At 38.2% G+C, this 16,634-nt stretch overlaps 1 protein-coding gene across 1 annotated transcript in view; it reads left to right on the top strand.

Moving 5' to 3' along the window:
- TFEC (transcription factor EC) overlaps nucleotides 1–16,634 on the top strand; it is a 106,440-nt gene that overhangs the window by 68,537 nt on the left and 21,269 nt on the right. The window contains exons 4-5 of the mRNA XM_010574106.1: nucleotides 2,213–2,487; nucleotides 4,759–4,854. Of these exons, the coding sequence (XP_010572408.1) occupies nucleotides 2,213–2,487; nucleotides 4,759–4,854 (371 nt within the window). The remainder of the gene's footprint in view (nucleotides 1–2,212; nucleotides 2,488–4,758; nucleotides 4,855–16,634) is intronic.

Genomic DNA, 16,634 nt, shown 5'->3' on the forward strand with positions numbered 1-16,634 from the left:
CTTGTGGCAGAACCCACTTCCCTATTGAAATCCTGTATTAAAAACAAATTTTAAAACAAGGTAGTATAGACTTCAGGCACTGCAAATTTCTTATGTTTCCCATTCAATTTGAAGATATGTGATATTCTGAATTTCATGCTTCAGGTAGACCTAGAGAATTTTTAAGACAACAATTCATTGCTCATTACAGAGCTATCACCAGCTTCATTTAAGAGAAAAAAGTAGTTGCAGTGAAATGTAGTAGATGCATTTGTAGCCTATGCATCGATCCCGCTCCCGTTTATGCCATGTGAAGAAGCTGTACTTTCAAAGCTGTTGATTGCAGTGCTCTGCACTGCTGGAAAGAGATCTTTGTCAGTTTAGGCACCGCAAGGGTCTGGGTAGTGGTCACTTTGCGTGGATTCATGCAGTGACCCTAGAGTCCAGCACAAGCACAAAGTGTCCCTGGGTGCTTCTGAAGCAGCAGCAGAAAACAAGGGTGCACAGCAAATCGCTGCTCTGGCCATACAACAGGACATATTTTCTTCTGCTCAGCACATTGCATTTCGCCCAAGATCGATACTCTGGTTAAACTGGCATGCAGTAGATTTCATGTTTGGATTCTAATTTAAGAAACTGCTTGATTGTCTAACTTTCAATATGAGCTTAAGCCTTACTGAAGCTGAAGGAACAAATAGATGCACAAGTATCTGAATGATTTGGGATAGTTTTACATGTATCCTTACACGTGATAAATCAGAGCTTAAATTAACAGGACATTATACACTTTCTAAAACTAACACAAAGATCTCAGTTAAGATAAGTAGTATCATGATTTAAGTGAATCCCAAATACACATGCAGTTTTTAAAACCTTACAAGGGATGCATACCTTCCTAACATAAAACAGGAAAATATAAACACCATATTTAAGATTTTATATCAATATTTTAATGGAATGTTATTTAATAACTTTAAGGCTTACATCAAAATAATTAATATTATATTCATTACTGGATGTCTTAATCTTTTTTTTATGACTAGAAAATTAGTTTAAAGAAACATAATTAAAATAATTCTAGACCATTCTGCCACCATAACATGATTAAAAATAAAGTAGGTACTGCAATACTGTACAAAAATGCAGCTAATTTAAATGCAAACCCCTTTTATGGGCTATTTATCTCTGCTTATGTATGTTAGGGGAATTAAAAAGAAGTTTGTTTAAATGACTGAATTTTTTTTTTTAGAGAAAAAAGGGCTGCAGAGCAAGTCTTGCTATTATTTAGCAAATATTAATCATGCTTACACAGAGGCCACTTGAGAAAAATTTATTACAAGAAATTTGTGACCAGTCATGCCATAGGAAGAGGAGAAAGCCACAGGGCTGAAATGACAGTAAGGTTTGTGTATGCAGTGCTCCTCTGGTAGTTAAATTGCAGGAATGTGACATTGATCTGAAATGGGAACTGTTTGAAGTAGCAACTGTCAATCTCTGTAATCAAAGGATGGCCCAAAGTCTCACTCAATTAGCCATTTTGGCATGACCACTCAGTTTATAAAGTCCTACCAACTCAAAAAGTGTTCTGTCCTCAAGAGGCACTTCGAGAAGACTGTGCGGTTTGAGGATAGTGAACAGTCATCCAGGACGATAGCTTGGACACTTCATTTTGTTGTTTGGGGTTGTTTTTTTTTTTGCAAAAGCACAGCAATGCCTCATTTAACTGACTGTACTTACTACAAGGTGAGCCAAACGTGGATTTAGGTATGAGTGAATATCTGCTGCTGTTGATATTACTTGAAGTTGGTTGGCTTATGTTTTTCTTTATACATTTATTTACTCTTTCAAGTATGAAAGAGTAAATACACTGATATTAATTTTAGAGTACATATATGCCTGTAGATTTGATTGTAATGACCATCAATTTCAACAGAGATCATTCTTTAATGAGAATAGAAAAATGTGTAGCATAGTTCTGGTCTTTTCTCAGGATCATGTTTAACTTTCCTAATTCTTTCATAACTTTTCTTTGATAATTGTTCAGAAGGTTTATTCAGCTGTGTTAGGTGAAAATAGTATGCAAATAAGAAATGTGTAAGGGTGCAAAACTGGAAAAAAAAAATTAAGGTTAATAATAATTCTATCCAAGTGTTATTAAAGCTGAATCTATTGTTTTGAAGTTTTATAAGTGAACATATGGGCAAATACTGGTACCGGTAACTTGAAACTTTAGCAATTATTTCCATTCTTTCCCAGGTACAAACACACTTGGAAAATCAGTCTAGATACCACATACAGCAAAGCCAGAGGCACCAGGTGAAGCAGTACCTGACCCTCGACACCAAGCTGTCCAGCCAGACGCTCTCCCTGTCGCACTCCCACACAATCCAGCCTGTGGGAGTGACCTCCATTTTACGAAACGGACACATGCCTCCTGTCAGCGATATTGGCACGCCAGAAAGCCCTGTTACCAAGCTGCTGGCCCTTGGAGGCGAACACGAAAATGCGGTAGGGCAGGGCTGGTGAAAGGAATGGGGAAATGGGCTTTGCGTACTTCGACAAAAACATTACCTGACCCATCTTGTATTGGTAGTGGGCAAGAGATAACTTTCTTTACTTTCATGGGGTCTTCAGCTGCAGCACTTAATCCCTGAATCCTTTTGGATTACGTGGGTGATTCCTTGAATGAATAGCTTATTGCGTGATCAGGCTTCTGAATTACTGCCAGTTAAAATGTACTGTTGCATGTTTTTATCTATGCGTCATATATGGCTGTACGTTTTTTGAATATGTACTTCGCAATGCAAAACTTTTTTTTTTTCAGATGAGAGTTATTTCTGTCTAAAAGTATTATCCTAGCTGCATAACAAAGTTAAATACTGATTACCTTAAAGATGTAACTGAAAGGATTGCTCATTCATTTTCAGTTAGCTGATATATTTATGTATGGGTTATCTTGGGTAAATTGGCATGGATATGCTAACTTTAGTTCCACCATGGATTTTAATAGCGGTACAGCCATTATACAATGTCAGATTCTCAGCCAGTGTGAGATGTGGATCATTATGGCCTTTAATACTTCAACAGATTTCAAAAGAGGCTGCTTATTAGGTAAAAGGAATTCCTACAGAAATGAGAAATAGAGATGTTGTATCATATCTTGGGCTTTAACAGAACAGAAGAATCTTACAAATACACTGTGACCCATTTGAGCATTTGGATGTTATGCAGCTAAGCGCGAGGGAACTGAAAAAAATAAACCCGACACATCCTGGAGAGCTCATCTGGGGTCCCTCCATTCCTTCTGCATTGACAACTGACATTTATGTCAGGCTTGTGGATTTCTGGAGCCACTAGCCCGCAAAGATTATTTCAGATGGCCTTTGTGGAGGCCTCTGTGGTCACCTCTGTGCTGGTGAGTGCAGCGTGCTGGAACCGTTCTCAGGCACTTTGCGTACCTGACCAGGAATAACTGGTGCCTGCCCTTGTACCACTCTCTGTCCGGGAGAGCAAGGCAGCTGCTTGTAAACCACTGTCCTGAACTGTGCCTGGTGGTGACTGGGAGAGTGACAGTTGGCGCTGGCCAAAATCCTTGCAGGCATCTTTCCAATGATTTGAATAATCCCATCCCAGGGCCTCAGGGAGATGACTGGCACAGGGTAATTTCCTAGTGCGGGTGTGCCCTGTGGTTCAGTGTAGGCTGTAGCTACATTAGCAAATAATATAGAGCAAATAATTTAGAGCCAACACAGAGGGTGGTGCAGTGAACTGTAGTCCTTCATATTGTCTAATTGCTGGCATTTCTTGGCATCCTTTTGGCCCTGACAGCGCTTTCCTAGATAAGTCTGGGCACAACTCCTGGGACAGCACATGTCTGGATTTTAGAGAAGGAGAGGGGTGCATGGATGAGCTGTGCTGGGCCAGGTGGCCCGAAAGCCTGTGTTAAAAGCTCCCTGGCCAGTGTGATACTGTCTTTCCTTGCACAGGACCCTCTACATTTCCTTCAGCTACAGCTCCCAAGAGCCACTTTGAAAGGCCTCAGAGCACGACCCAACTGCTTCTGCAGAGGGTAAAGCTAACAGTGACAGGTTCATCATGGGATCTTTCCCAATTTATTTTGTGAACAGAACCAGACCAAAATTATCATCGAAAACTCATGCTGTACCTCGTCCAAATCTATGTCGATATGTCTGCAAAGTATTCACTGTTTCATCCCAAGTAATTAATTAGTTATTCCATCTGCTTCAGTAGTTTTTGATTCAGATTAGGACCAGAAGGCTGTCTGGAGAAGCATCCAGTGTACTGCCAAACACAACACAAACTTTTGCCTGCTGAATCTTGAGAGCAGTGTGTACCACCAAATCTTGAGTGACTCACGCTCTTGCAGAACCACAGGTTCCTTTCAGCCTTCCTGCACCAATGCAACAACACACTGTGGATATGACACATTTGATGAAGGTGACAGCTCACAGTTACAACTTAGCAATGCACTCCTGTCATCTGATCTTGGTGTTGCAATAAGGGGTTAAAAAAGGGGAATGGGCTGGTGTTTGGGAGGAGAGGAGTAACTTGCTAAACCACAAAAACTGTTTTCACAAGAAGTAAAAAACGTGAATATTGTGTAAAAATGCTTGAATTGTTTGAATTTTAAAATGTAAACTTCTGAAACTCAGTTTTATCGCTGTAATAAATATTCAAGATTAATTCCTCTGTATTTTCAGAATAACATTGTTTCCATTATTATTTGTAATGATTGGTTTTAAAATATTATTTTATCAGATGGAAGAGGTGATTGAAGACATAATCAATATGGAATCAAGTTTTAATGATGAAGGGATAGGTTGTTCTGAAACTCCTCTACTAATGCAAAGAACTGTAAGTATTTTGTGGAATTTCATCTTGCTGTTTATTATAGAGAATTTCACTGAGTGATTCAAGAACATGTCACACTTCAGAGGCTTAAGCAGTACTATCAGTGGACTATTCCCCTTTCTCTTCTGTGGTTTGTCTTTTTGTCAACAAATGTTAGAGGAAGGGGTTCCAACGTGGTGGGACACAGCTGTTTTAAGTGGTCTCAATAGCATTTGGGGTTCTAGCCCAGCAGCAGGTCTGGCACATAACCCATTCGAGGTACTAAGTACCATGCAGCACTATGGATAAGAGGAGTCTCTAGACCCCAGAAGGCCTTTTAAAGTCTTGCTTAAAGATCCTTCTACCTCATCCAAAAAAACCCCTTCCCATGTAATATTTTCTACAGTACAGTAGTTTCTCCAGTGACTTATGCTGAAGCAAGGGTGGGCTCTATTTCTTGACTTTCATAAAGGCAAGTTGCACTTAGTTGAATAATTTTAAGGGCAAAGATGAAAAATGGAACTTTTTAGGTGAAATGTTTTATAGGATTAAACATAACAAATTTATAATTTTGTAACATCTTTTTGTAAAGAAATGACAGAGGATTAACAAAGGCTGCTTACATTTCCATATATGTTACACACTTGAATAGGAAGGATGGACCTTTTCTGGACACAACAATGCATAGAGCATTATTATTTGTGAAAATAACGCCTATCAAGAACTCTAATGCAACACACTTCACAGAAGGGAAGTTCTTTGTCCTCTCAACCCTAATTTATCTTGGGAACTGTTTTCCACAGATTTTGTCCTCAGGGCCTTAAAATGGGTACTGATAAAGGGAAACTTCACTCTGGTGAAGGCAGAAGGATTTTCACAGGCTTCGACAGTCTACAAAGTTCATTTCAGAATACAGAGTCAGGTGCTTGCTCTTAATCACCCGCTAAAGGAACATCTTTTTCTGGCTACAGAACATCACTGGCTACAAAAATACCTTAGGACATAAGATCTCTATGCCTCTATGTTGCCCACTACACAGTCCAGTATTAAGGGCAATTAATTGTTCCATGAATACCTGGCATTTGCATGCCAGCTACAGAACTAATACAGTCAGACTGATTTATACATATCTCAGTACAGAACATAACAAAGAAATGCTCCCTGGGGAGTGAATTAATATTTTGGCCTAAATTAACATGAGGCAGGGGAGGATCCTTTCAGGTGTGGTACCGTGGGATGGTGATGAGAGGCATGAATTCTGGGTTTTGGATTAGATTCATACTCCCTCAACACCTTTTAAAACTGGCTGATGTTAATCTTTGCTAATTCCAGCCTCATTAGCCTTTATCTTCAGCCATGAAGGACATATCTCTCTAAAATGTATTGAATACCCCACTCTTGATGAGCAAGGAAATATGGAACGACTGTTAGCTGGTATCTTACTTGCAAAGGTTTGAGACTCCTGCAATGTCTGTGGGCCAGATAATGGTGTTTATATGGTTTTGTGCTGAGGAAGTCACCAGGCTAGTAGGTAAGCCAGGGAATAGCATGTGTTTCCAAATCTCTGTGCAATACTATGGCAAAATATAGCTTGCCTTCAACAAGGCATGCGAACTGCGTCAGCGTGGAAGCAATCAAGCAGTATCTCTGCCTCTTCTGTCTTCCCTTTTGGCAATGTGTACTCCAAAAATATAGGAAAGAAATGGGCATATAGAGGTGATTTCAGGCATTTAGCTCATGACTCACCGTTTTATGGCATCTTTCAGGCAACATCCTAAATCTGCCTGCAAAATTTTGTTCATAAGCTGTGCAATAGAGAAGGATAGAGAGGCAGGTAGAAAATAAGTGTTTTAGATCCAGTTTTTCATTATCATATTAAAAGTAATGACATTTTCTTTAACTGAGTTAAAAATATATATATTACAACAGTGTTGGACTAGGAGACATGATCAGGAATGAGAGAACATCTAATTCCCCTGAGAAGAGGAACTGGTTTTGTGCTCTACTTAAACAAAGATTCATATTACCTCTTATGTACTTCTGCACAAGGCGCCTGGCTATGGTGGCTGCCATCAACATAAAGTAAGTGAGATCACAAGTGGGACCGAGTTGCCCGTGTACCTGGCTGATTTGGTGTTTGCTACCTCTTTACACTTCTCCAGTGTAATGCTTAAATATTTTTAGAATTTCATCTTAGATTTTTCCCTCCTTGGCATTGTCTTGTAGTCTAAAATTCTGAAAAAAATCTGACTCTCTTGGTTTTCAGAATGTGGTGCGAGGATAGGGTGTTTTTTCAGCAAAATCTTTTCTTGAACAAGCCAAACTCATGAAGCCATTTTCTTTTCTTATTTTTCTCAATAGAAAGTGGCTGAGATTAGGGACTTTGCAGTGCTACCTGTTGTGTGTTGCAATGAATTAATGTTTGCTTTAGTTAGATGCAACCATGTACCATTTTAATGGCACATTAAATGAGGACATTGAATTCTATGAGACCACTCATGTGAATAATTGCTCAGAGGCTCATTGTCTGACCCTGAATTAATGAATTACAGTCATGTATTAGTAGAATCAGAGAAGTGAAAACAAGAACATTCCTCCATCTCTCATTAAAATAATTACGGCTTCTGAAGAGCAGATTGTCTGGCTTTTATTGTGTTTGGACCCAAATTCATAATTTCGTAAAACTCTCTGGGTTTGGGTGGTAACTTAAGAATTGCTCAAAGTAGGGAATTCTCTGGCTGTGTTTCTATTGCTCTTAAGAGTACCCTAATGGTAGAAACCTACTTTTTATAATCATTTTTTAGAAGTTCAGTTAAAATACAAGACTAGGTCCTCCCTATATATGCAAGAGGTCTTGATTCTTCTGAATGTATTTGTAAACCCAGTTGTATGTTTGTCCAGAAAACATAGCTGAAATCAAATCATAACTATTATTATGAACTATCATTTGATGACAACTGTTTATTCACCGTAAAGGTGGTAAGATTTAATTAAAAAAACCTTGAAGATGACACCAATTTAAAGTAATTTTCCTTTTCATAATAAATTAGTTTTATGAAACTGTTTACTAACAGACAGCAAAGTATTCATCTACATTGTAAGAAATTAATTTCTTCTCTAAGTATCATACTAGGAGCAACAGGTTTCTTCCTGACTTTATAGGAATCATTACAAAAATGAAACAAAGAATATATGAGTGAGTTTTAAAAGCAAACTAACGTTACAAATGTCAGCTATTGTGACAGACATTTGAAAAGTAAATGTTTTTCATTTTTATTAAACTTTCATTCTTATTCAAAATCCTCACAGGCTATTCAACATTCTGTAGTGAATTTGAAGTTGTTTAACTTCTAAATGCTCATAACATAGGAAATGTAGATGTGCAGGTCTGTTAATGTAAAGCATGTATGACACCATCATTAAAAGTTTAGGGCAAGTTCTAAAAAGCTGTGGTCTACGTTCCTTTTAATATCTGAAAAAAGGAAGTTTAAGAAACATGCTGTATTAAGGCAGATGTGGAGAGCGTTAGTCACAGTGAAGAGAGCCAGAAAAGAGCAGAGTTAAAAAATAGGATCTCTCTGCTTTTCAGGGTGTGATTTGACAGTGTGTGACCTAGTAAACCTCTACTTGTTACTAAATGTTGTTTTGTTTTGCTGCTATATGTATACAGCCCTAGGACTCACCAGAAAACCTAGTAATTTATCAAATACAACAGTGATCTCTATGAAAACATTTGGCATTTTACCAGTACTTTCATTCAGAAATAACTGCTGTAGCCCAAATAATCACAGTACAGCTACTGGGATAATGTCCTCTACTTGACATGCAGTCCACTAAAACTTACGTCAAGCGCATTAGGAGATTGACTGGCTTGGAATGAGAATAAAATGAGAGGGTATTAATGTTCTGCAAAGGCACAGGCTTCTCTTGCACCGTGCTGGGTGGCACCGGCCAGAAAATAATTTAATTTTGTGAACATTTCCAAGGATTCTAAGTTGTCTTTTGTTCTGGCACACAAGAAAACAAGAGCTTTCAGAATTATTCTTGAAGAAGCCTGGGGAGAGAGGCTCTGTAATGATTAGAGAGGTGGTGGTGAAAGCTAAGGAGCAGTGTAGAGTAGTGCTTGGGGCAGAGCACTACCATAAAACTGGTCTTCAAAAAATCACCAGCAGCGGCCCAGCTGGTGATATGTTGAATCAACTGGGCTGACTGTTGCTGGAGTAGTAAATATTGAACGACTAAACAAAATGGAGCAGTTCCTTCTGGATTGCTTCAGAGAAAATTGAAAACTTCTCCATGGAAAACCTTTTTATTAAATTTTTACCATGTCCAGTACTAAATAGACCCAAGAAAAAAATGTTTCTATGTTGATTTATTCATATTTAAGAAATGTTCTCTTTAATTATCCCCTTGAATGAGCTTGCCAACTGGAATGTTTCCTAAAAGCAATGTCTTCTAACCAATAGAAAGCACGGATTTTATTATTATATATGGATAAATGCACCATAAGTGTGATCTAAAGAATTATTCTCACTCAGGGAATACAATAGCCTTGGTAGCCCTAGACAAAGCTGCAGCAAATATCTGTTAAAACAAGTTATTTTTTAAAAAAAATCTCCAAAATAGTTTCCAAAATGGTTCTCTCCTTTAAAGGAAAGAAATATTTAAAGATTTGAAACAGCATTAACTCCTCCAACAGCTCCAGCTCTAACTGTGTACTGAAATCATTACGGTGTCACTGGTGCTTTGAAGTCCACGTAACCTCGGAGATTTAGAGCTGTCACAAGCAATGAATCTGTTGTTGGGAACTTTGTCTATCTGTGAAGCTAAGCAAATTTCTTCGGTCCTCCTTTGAATCTGACTTGATGTACGTGGTTTTTATATGCCGGGAAAAGAAGAATTAAATCACTAACAGAGAGGGGAAGCCAAAGCAGCTGGTTTTGCTAGCTGTTGGATGGCAGGGCTGAGCCAGGGGCCAGCCGGGGTGGGGAAGGTGACAGAGCGGGGAGCATGGTGCTGGGCGAAGGTGTTGCCTTGGAATAGGTCACCTCTTGAGGGATCCTGGGAGGCTTCGTTGCTTCCCTTGCATGACTTCATTTCATACATTCATAGCACACTGTTTCATTAAGATTGGGAGCTACGGTCTGCTTAAGGTCCACTTTGCAGTCAAGTCAGTTGGGATCGCTCCGCTTCTATTCACTCTTGCAGGAAAACAGCTTACGGAGAAAATCCTCAGTTGCCCTGTGGCTCACTTGTATTTGTTGAGCTCCTCTGGCATTTGAAAAAACCTTGTGTTGTACAGGCATGGAGTAGAGGTTAGATCAGGACAGGACAGGATAGATGCTTTCCTTCTCTAATTTTTATGATTCTGTTAACTACAGCTGGTATAAAGTTCTGATTACATCTGTTAACTCTGCATTTGATTTTATGGCGACACTATTTATTGATAAAAGCACAGTGCACTCTGTCTGTGAAATCTCACTGCTAGTACAAGGTCTTTGAGGTCACAGTTTCTCATCATGGCATTAATAATTTGTATTTGTATTAATTATTTGTCAAATACTGATGGTTACCATCTGGATGGATTACAAAAACTGCTGTCTGTCCCATTCCCAGAAATCATACAGAAAAAAGATATTCAAGTAAGTATCCTCCAAAGTCTTTTATTCAATAATTGCTGTGAGTATTCAGTCATGAAGTAAAACCAGGTTTCCATTAGAGGTGCATATAGCATTGCTGATCTAGGCAGCCCCCTGCTGCATAATCATGAGTATTTTTTATTTAGTGAATACCAATGTCATTTGGCAACCTTTATAAGTGTATAAAATCTGCTAAAGTTCAAAACTATTTTAGAGAAAGGGCCGGAGTAAACATTAACAACCTCATTTGCTTAGGTTGGGTAACTTGAAAAGGCTGCATAACATCAATGAAAATGCTTTGTCAATCACATTCTACACTAGATTAGTCTTAAAGTCCAAGGAAGAATCAAAGTTCACCTAAGTATATAAACTCCTGTATAGCACTCCCTGGTATCGTTTCCAAGTTTAACGAAAAAGAAAAATGAAGGAGAAGGAACAGTCGGTAGCTATTGAGGAAATAATAGACTCCTCAAAAATAAAACTGGTGAGCAAATATTTTCTTTGTCTTTCTTCAATAGTATAGAGGTGCTAGATAGGAAATTGTGTCTTTCAATTGCAGAGAACTAACAATGAAATGCACAAACTGAGAACTCCTCAGGCCTGTTTTCTGCAGCTGGAGGAGTGTACCACTGCCTCTGCTGTTTTGAATGCCATACAGATGCCAGATGAAGGTTTGTTTTCAGTATTTCACACAATATAGTAGTTTAAGGCTGAAATGGGCAGTGTCCAGCTCTCTTGCCTGCTGTAAGTACTCCAAATAGATTGGATAAGAGTGTTTGCAACTTACCTTGTGCCGTAGAAAAGGTGTTCAAAGCATAGAGCATACAATACTTTGGGTCAGGAGAAGAACTGTGGTCTGCTTTCACATAGCTGCAGCGCTCAAAAGCTGTGCAAAATGCCCAAATAGCTCAGCTCTGTCTCTAACAGTGTAATAGCACAATGTCTAATAACCCTTCTCTATTTTGGGGGTAGACCCCTCTGGCTGAAGGGAGCCAGAAGACTCAAGCTTCATGCAACTGGAGTAAATATTTCATAACTATGAAATGAAGGAAAAGTTCCTTTTTTCCTCTTTGGTTTTCTCTTTCAGAAAGGTAAATAGTTATAAATGGAACTATTACTCTACTATACTCTATTACAGTATGTAAGTACCTCTTACAAACATGGTCTTCATCTCAGAGCTTAACACATGTTGAACAGAGGTAAGACTAAGGGATATGTAAAACAAGTTTCTAGTTCTCCTAATATGCACTCCTCACTAATTCTAAGCTCCGGTGCAGAAGGATCTGCAAAAAAATTCCTGCTGTTTGGGGCCACCAGGCGGACTCTGTGTTATCCCAAAGCCCTGATGCACAGCCTCTACTGCATGTCTCTTTCTGTCTGCATACAGCAATGCAAGACCTGAGGTCCTCAGTAATGGCAGATAATAGAGAAGACTACATCAGGCTCCTTGGGGTCTGTAGCATATAGGTTATGATCGCTTCTGGAGCTAAATTTTAGGAATTTCTGTCAATGGCATTTACATAGGTTGAATAAAAGACTTGTGATGTCAGAGGCAGCAACAGCGGCCACTTACTTTGCTCTCCAGGCATAGTCAATCTTCTTACTGCACGATAAAACTAACTTGTGGGGAACACAAGGATTTCCTGAAGGCTGTTTTAAGAAATAAACCCCTAAAAGATACAACTGCTTTTCTTAGCACCTCCTTCTCCATCAGCCAAGGCCCTCTATGACCTTTACCACATGTGTACAGTGGTTTATGAAGTAGTTAACTATGCATTTATATTTACAGTAGAAATAAACACTTGTGAATATATCAGAAATCAACTGCTACAGAAAGGTATTCCAACCAAAATGAAACTCTGCAAAGTACATATTAATCCATCTGCACACACTAGATCGCAGAAATCAGTAAATACCTTACTGTAATGTATTCAGATACTTAGGTGATACGTGAAATGTAAGAGGACATAATACAAAGCATATAATACATATATAAAATATATCACATAAATACTGGTAATAGACATGTTAGCACCTATATTTAAAATAAAATGCCCAATATTCTAATCCTTCAAAAAAAAATCTGGTTTTCACTTGTCCTGCAGTCTCAATGTTTCACTTTTCTTGTGTTTTTTTGTGCTGACATTTGTTCATTGTTTTTAGAGGAAGAATCTGAATGATTTGGTATATGCATTTGCATCTGGTAGCCAGAGAAATAGAAGTTGGATGGAACCACGATTTAGTGCATTAGCTGGTGTTGCTAGTGAAATAATAGTAAAACAGCTAACGGAGCTGTCATTTAATTGTCATCTTTGGGTTTCAGACCCTGGATGTTAGTGGGGCAGTACTGCTGTGACGTTTGATTTCCAGCCGCAGGTTGGATGATGACAGTATCACAACATCACTTCACTTTTGGTCGGTGTCTGTTATGTAAGTGTTCTAACAAGAAAAGCCAAGAGCAGCTAAAAACATATAATTAAGAGATGACAATTGAAAGAACAGAACCCTCTTGCAAAAGGCTGATTCTCCAGAAAATTCCTTTGCTTGGTCATATTTGATCAGACATTTATCTAGACAATGGACTTCTATGTATACGATCAGGGCAGGAATGTACTGTAACTGGGAATATGAACAGAGTTCATTTTTCTCTGATGAATAATGAACCAGCTTGATGATCATTATTTGAAGATAAAAAATGAACCAGTTTTCATGCATAATATATAATATGTAATATAATATATCTGAACATTAAGTCCTGGTTGAGGAGTGTGTAATTATGAACCATGTTAAAGATAAATATAGAAGGAGATACAATTTGTTCAAAGGAAAACAAGTCTGAAAAGGGAAGCATTTGCTTTACTGCTGTTCTCTTTAGATAATAAAAAGAGGAGCTGGAACATTTGGGTATTAGTTATTACTAAAGACCATCTATTTTCAAGTATAAGTATTTTGTATTGCAATTACAGAAGGACCTAAAACTCTAAAACCGGTATACTACAACTTTTTTGACAGTTGACAGTGTAAGCACATCCCTACAAAGAAAAAAGATATCACAGCTTATGTTATTCAACTTTCTTCAAGCCACACAGCAGTTGCAAAAGAAAGCCAGAGGTTGAACCCCAGTCTTCTGAGTACAGAACTTGGATTGACCCACAAGATTATGCATCCTCTCTGCAATACCTTTGAATTAGGTGAAAAGGCACAATTTACTAAAACACACATTGAAGATACAAGAATTACTCCAGTTTTTCCCTTGTTAAAACCTGGAAACAGCCGGTATACTAGATATTGCTATTTAGAAAATGGATTTGCAATGACTGGGTTATTATACACTTATTGATCAACTCACTATTTGGCCAAATTCAGTGCATATTTTGAAGTTAACCTGCAAACTTCAAAGATTGAAAAAAGTTTTGTTTACCTGTCATGAATAAATAGGAAAGGAATGACAAGGAATTAAGTATGTGTTTTTTATGTTTTGTATCCCAGTAACAAAAATACTGAACAAACTTTTACCTGATGTGTAAAATGAACTGTGGACACAGTTCCAAATTTAGATTTCTACATTTGGAATGCATATATGGGATAATAGTACAAAAACTTTGTAAAATCCCTGCTTTGATTTTTTAATTAAAATGAATAAGCAAGAACCACATTGAAATGGATGGGTGCTAACATGTTTTGTGGCTAAGAAGAAGAAGTAGCCTCATTTTACAAAACTGTTCTTTGAAGTGATGCTATCAATTAGGTTCATGAGAACATGATTTAAGTAAGTGGGATATATTTAGGGGTGGGAAAGGATAAAATATTGTACTAATATTTCACATTCTAGAACACTTCATTCTAGAGGCAGTCTAAGCAAGTGCTAATTTTTACCAAGCACCAAAAGAGATTTTTTTCTTGCAGATATAGTACTCAACCTTTCAGGTTAGGCAGCTACATAGTTTCTTCTTGTGACCAGTAAAGCAGTATGTGTTTGTGGAGTCTGTAGGTGCAGTACAGGCAATCTGACCACATGCAATAGGGCCAATGATCCTCAGAACCATCTGTACTGCACGGCTGCTCTGCCATACTTCTGATACTTCAGGAAATATAGGCATGTAGACACGCTTGGTGAGCTGCATGTCTGCGGTTATTAACCCTGCAAAAGAGGGTAGCAAAGGAAGTTTCTGCTAGCAGGACTATTCCTGCAGCTTGCTTCCCACTTGCCCTCTTTTTCATGGGCTCTTCTGACCTGGGCAGAATGAAGACCTCTGGCAGAGGCAGTCCAGTCCTGACCTCTGTATTTTCTGGGGGCATCTTCACCCTTCTGATCGTACATTTGGGCTTGTGAATGTGACTGTGAGGAGCTAGACCCTGAGAGAAATGGTAGCTGGAAATAAGCCTCCACTAACAGGGCAGTCCCTCCTGCTGGCTGTTCCCAGATACCTCAAGGGAAAGCAGGCTAGCTGATGGATTTTTTTGACCTGTTGGAACAGTCCGGATGCCTTTGGCGAAAAGCTTTTTCTATCCTAGGGTTTAGCAATTTTAGGCAACTAGAACATGTAAGAAGCCCGCTCTTTAAAATTGTATATACCCTCCATCACTTCCATGATTAGTGACATCCTTTTGGATGTATGGAGAGCTGTCTGCTACTGGAATTAGTTTTTCTAGCTAGTCCTGCATATCCAGGGTTTATTGATTGTAGCCTTCTTTTATGAATGCATATTAATAAAATGCAATAGAGATTATATAGAAAGCAACTGAACAGGATTTTTTTCAGGTTAAGGGGCAAGCTAAAGAGATGATAAAGATTTTGTTAAAAGAGAAGATATTAATGAAGTGCTCCAAGAATCAATCCTCAGCTTCAGTTTATTTAATATTTTCATTAGTGACCTTGGTACAAAAAATACGTTTATGCTGATGAAATTTACTGAGGTAGCAAAAGTAGAAAGTATTGCCAATACAAAGGAGGATGAGGATATCATAGAGGAAGAATTATATGACTGTGATGACAGAATAGTATAAATGGAAGGAATGTAATAGTACTGAGTGCAAGGTCATTCATTTAAATACTAATAACAGGAATGTCTGCAGTAAGCTGAGAGCTCATTAACTGGAGATGACAGAGAAAGATCTGGTTACATTAGTTGCTCAGAGGACGACTATAAGCCATCAAAATGATGGGACTGCAAAAAGGAGATAAATATGATCTTAGGATCCATCACGAGAGAGATTTCCGAGAGATTACAAGGAAATATCCACTGCAGAATTCACTGGGTACAAAACTTTTAGAATGCTGTAGACAAATAAAGGTGTCCACCCTTCAGAAAAACTAAGTCAAAGCAGGATAGGTAGAGAGAGGCCTGTTAGGACACATCATAGCATGGGAAGTCTGGCTAAAGAAGCATGGCCTGTTCAACTTAGCAAACCAAAGGCTTAAGGGAGCTATGGTCACTCACAATAATCACATGGGGATGTTAAACAATGAACTATATAAGTTAAAAGTGACACAAAACCAAACCAAATTTGTCTAGGAATGGAAATAAAAAGAAAGATTTTTAACAATGTTTTGCAATTATTCCACCTTTGGAACATACTCCAAATAAAAATAGTGGAGATGTGAAACTTAATTGATTTAATTGATTTTAGACAGAACATTATTACTTTCTGAAATGGATTACGTGATGGTATGTTAAATGAACCCAATATCCAGGAAATGCTTTCTAGTCCAGACTGGGCATTACCACATTCAGCAGTATTTTTAAATTAAGAAAAATCTAGCTGAATTCAGAAGAGGGTTGGGCTGTTGTTTTCTAGCTGTGCAACATTGCCTGTGATAAAGCCATGATCCTTACAGGCTTGAGCGTTACTGTAAGACAAACACATCATGCAAAGATTAGCCAAAACAGAAAAATACTTAAATTGTACGTGACAATGTAAGTGAACATTATCGTGACATAGAGCTGTCTAGGGACTACAGGTGACAGACACAGACAACCTGTATTTGTATATTTTTTTTATCATATTAAGAATCCTTCTCTTTCATTCCTGGAAGATAAGGAAATGCTCTTTGGTTTAAATCTTCCTTGAAATTACATGATATTTACCAATAGCTGCCATGCTATGGGATTTGGAATACCACATGATTTCCCTTAATGAGGCAATGTTTTTCCTGGCTTGGTA

Source organism: Haliaeetus leucocephalus, unplaced genomic scaffold, assembly GCF_000737465.1.
Source record: "Haliaeetus leucocephalus isolate CR32 unplaced genomic scaffold, Haliaeetus_leucocephalus-4.0 Scaffold406, whole genome shotgun sequence".
Taxonomy (NCBI): domain Eukaryota; kingdom Metazoa; phylum Chordata; class Aves; order Accipitriformes; family Accipitridae; genus Haliaeetus; species Haliaeetus leucocephalus.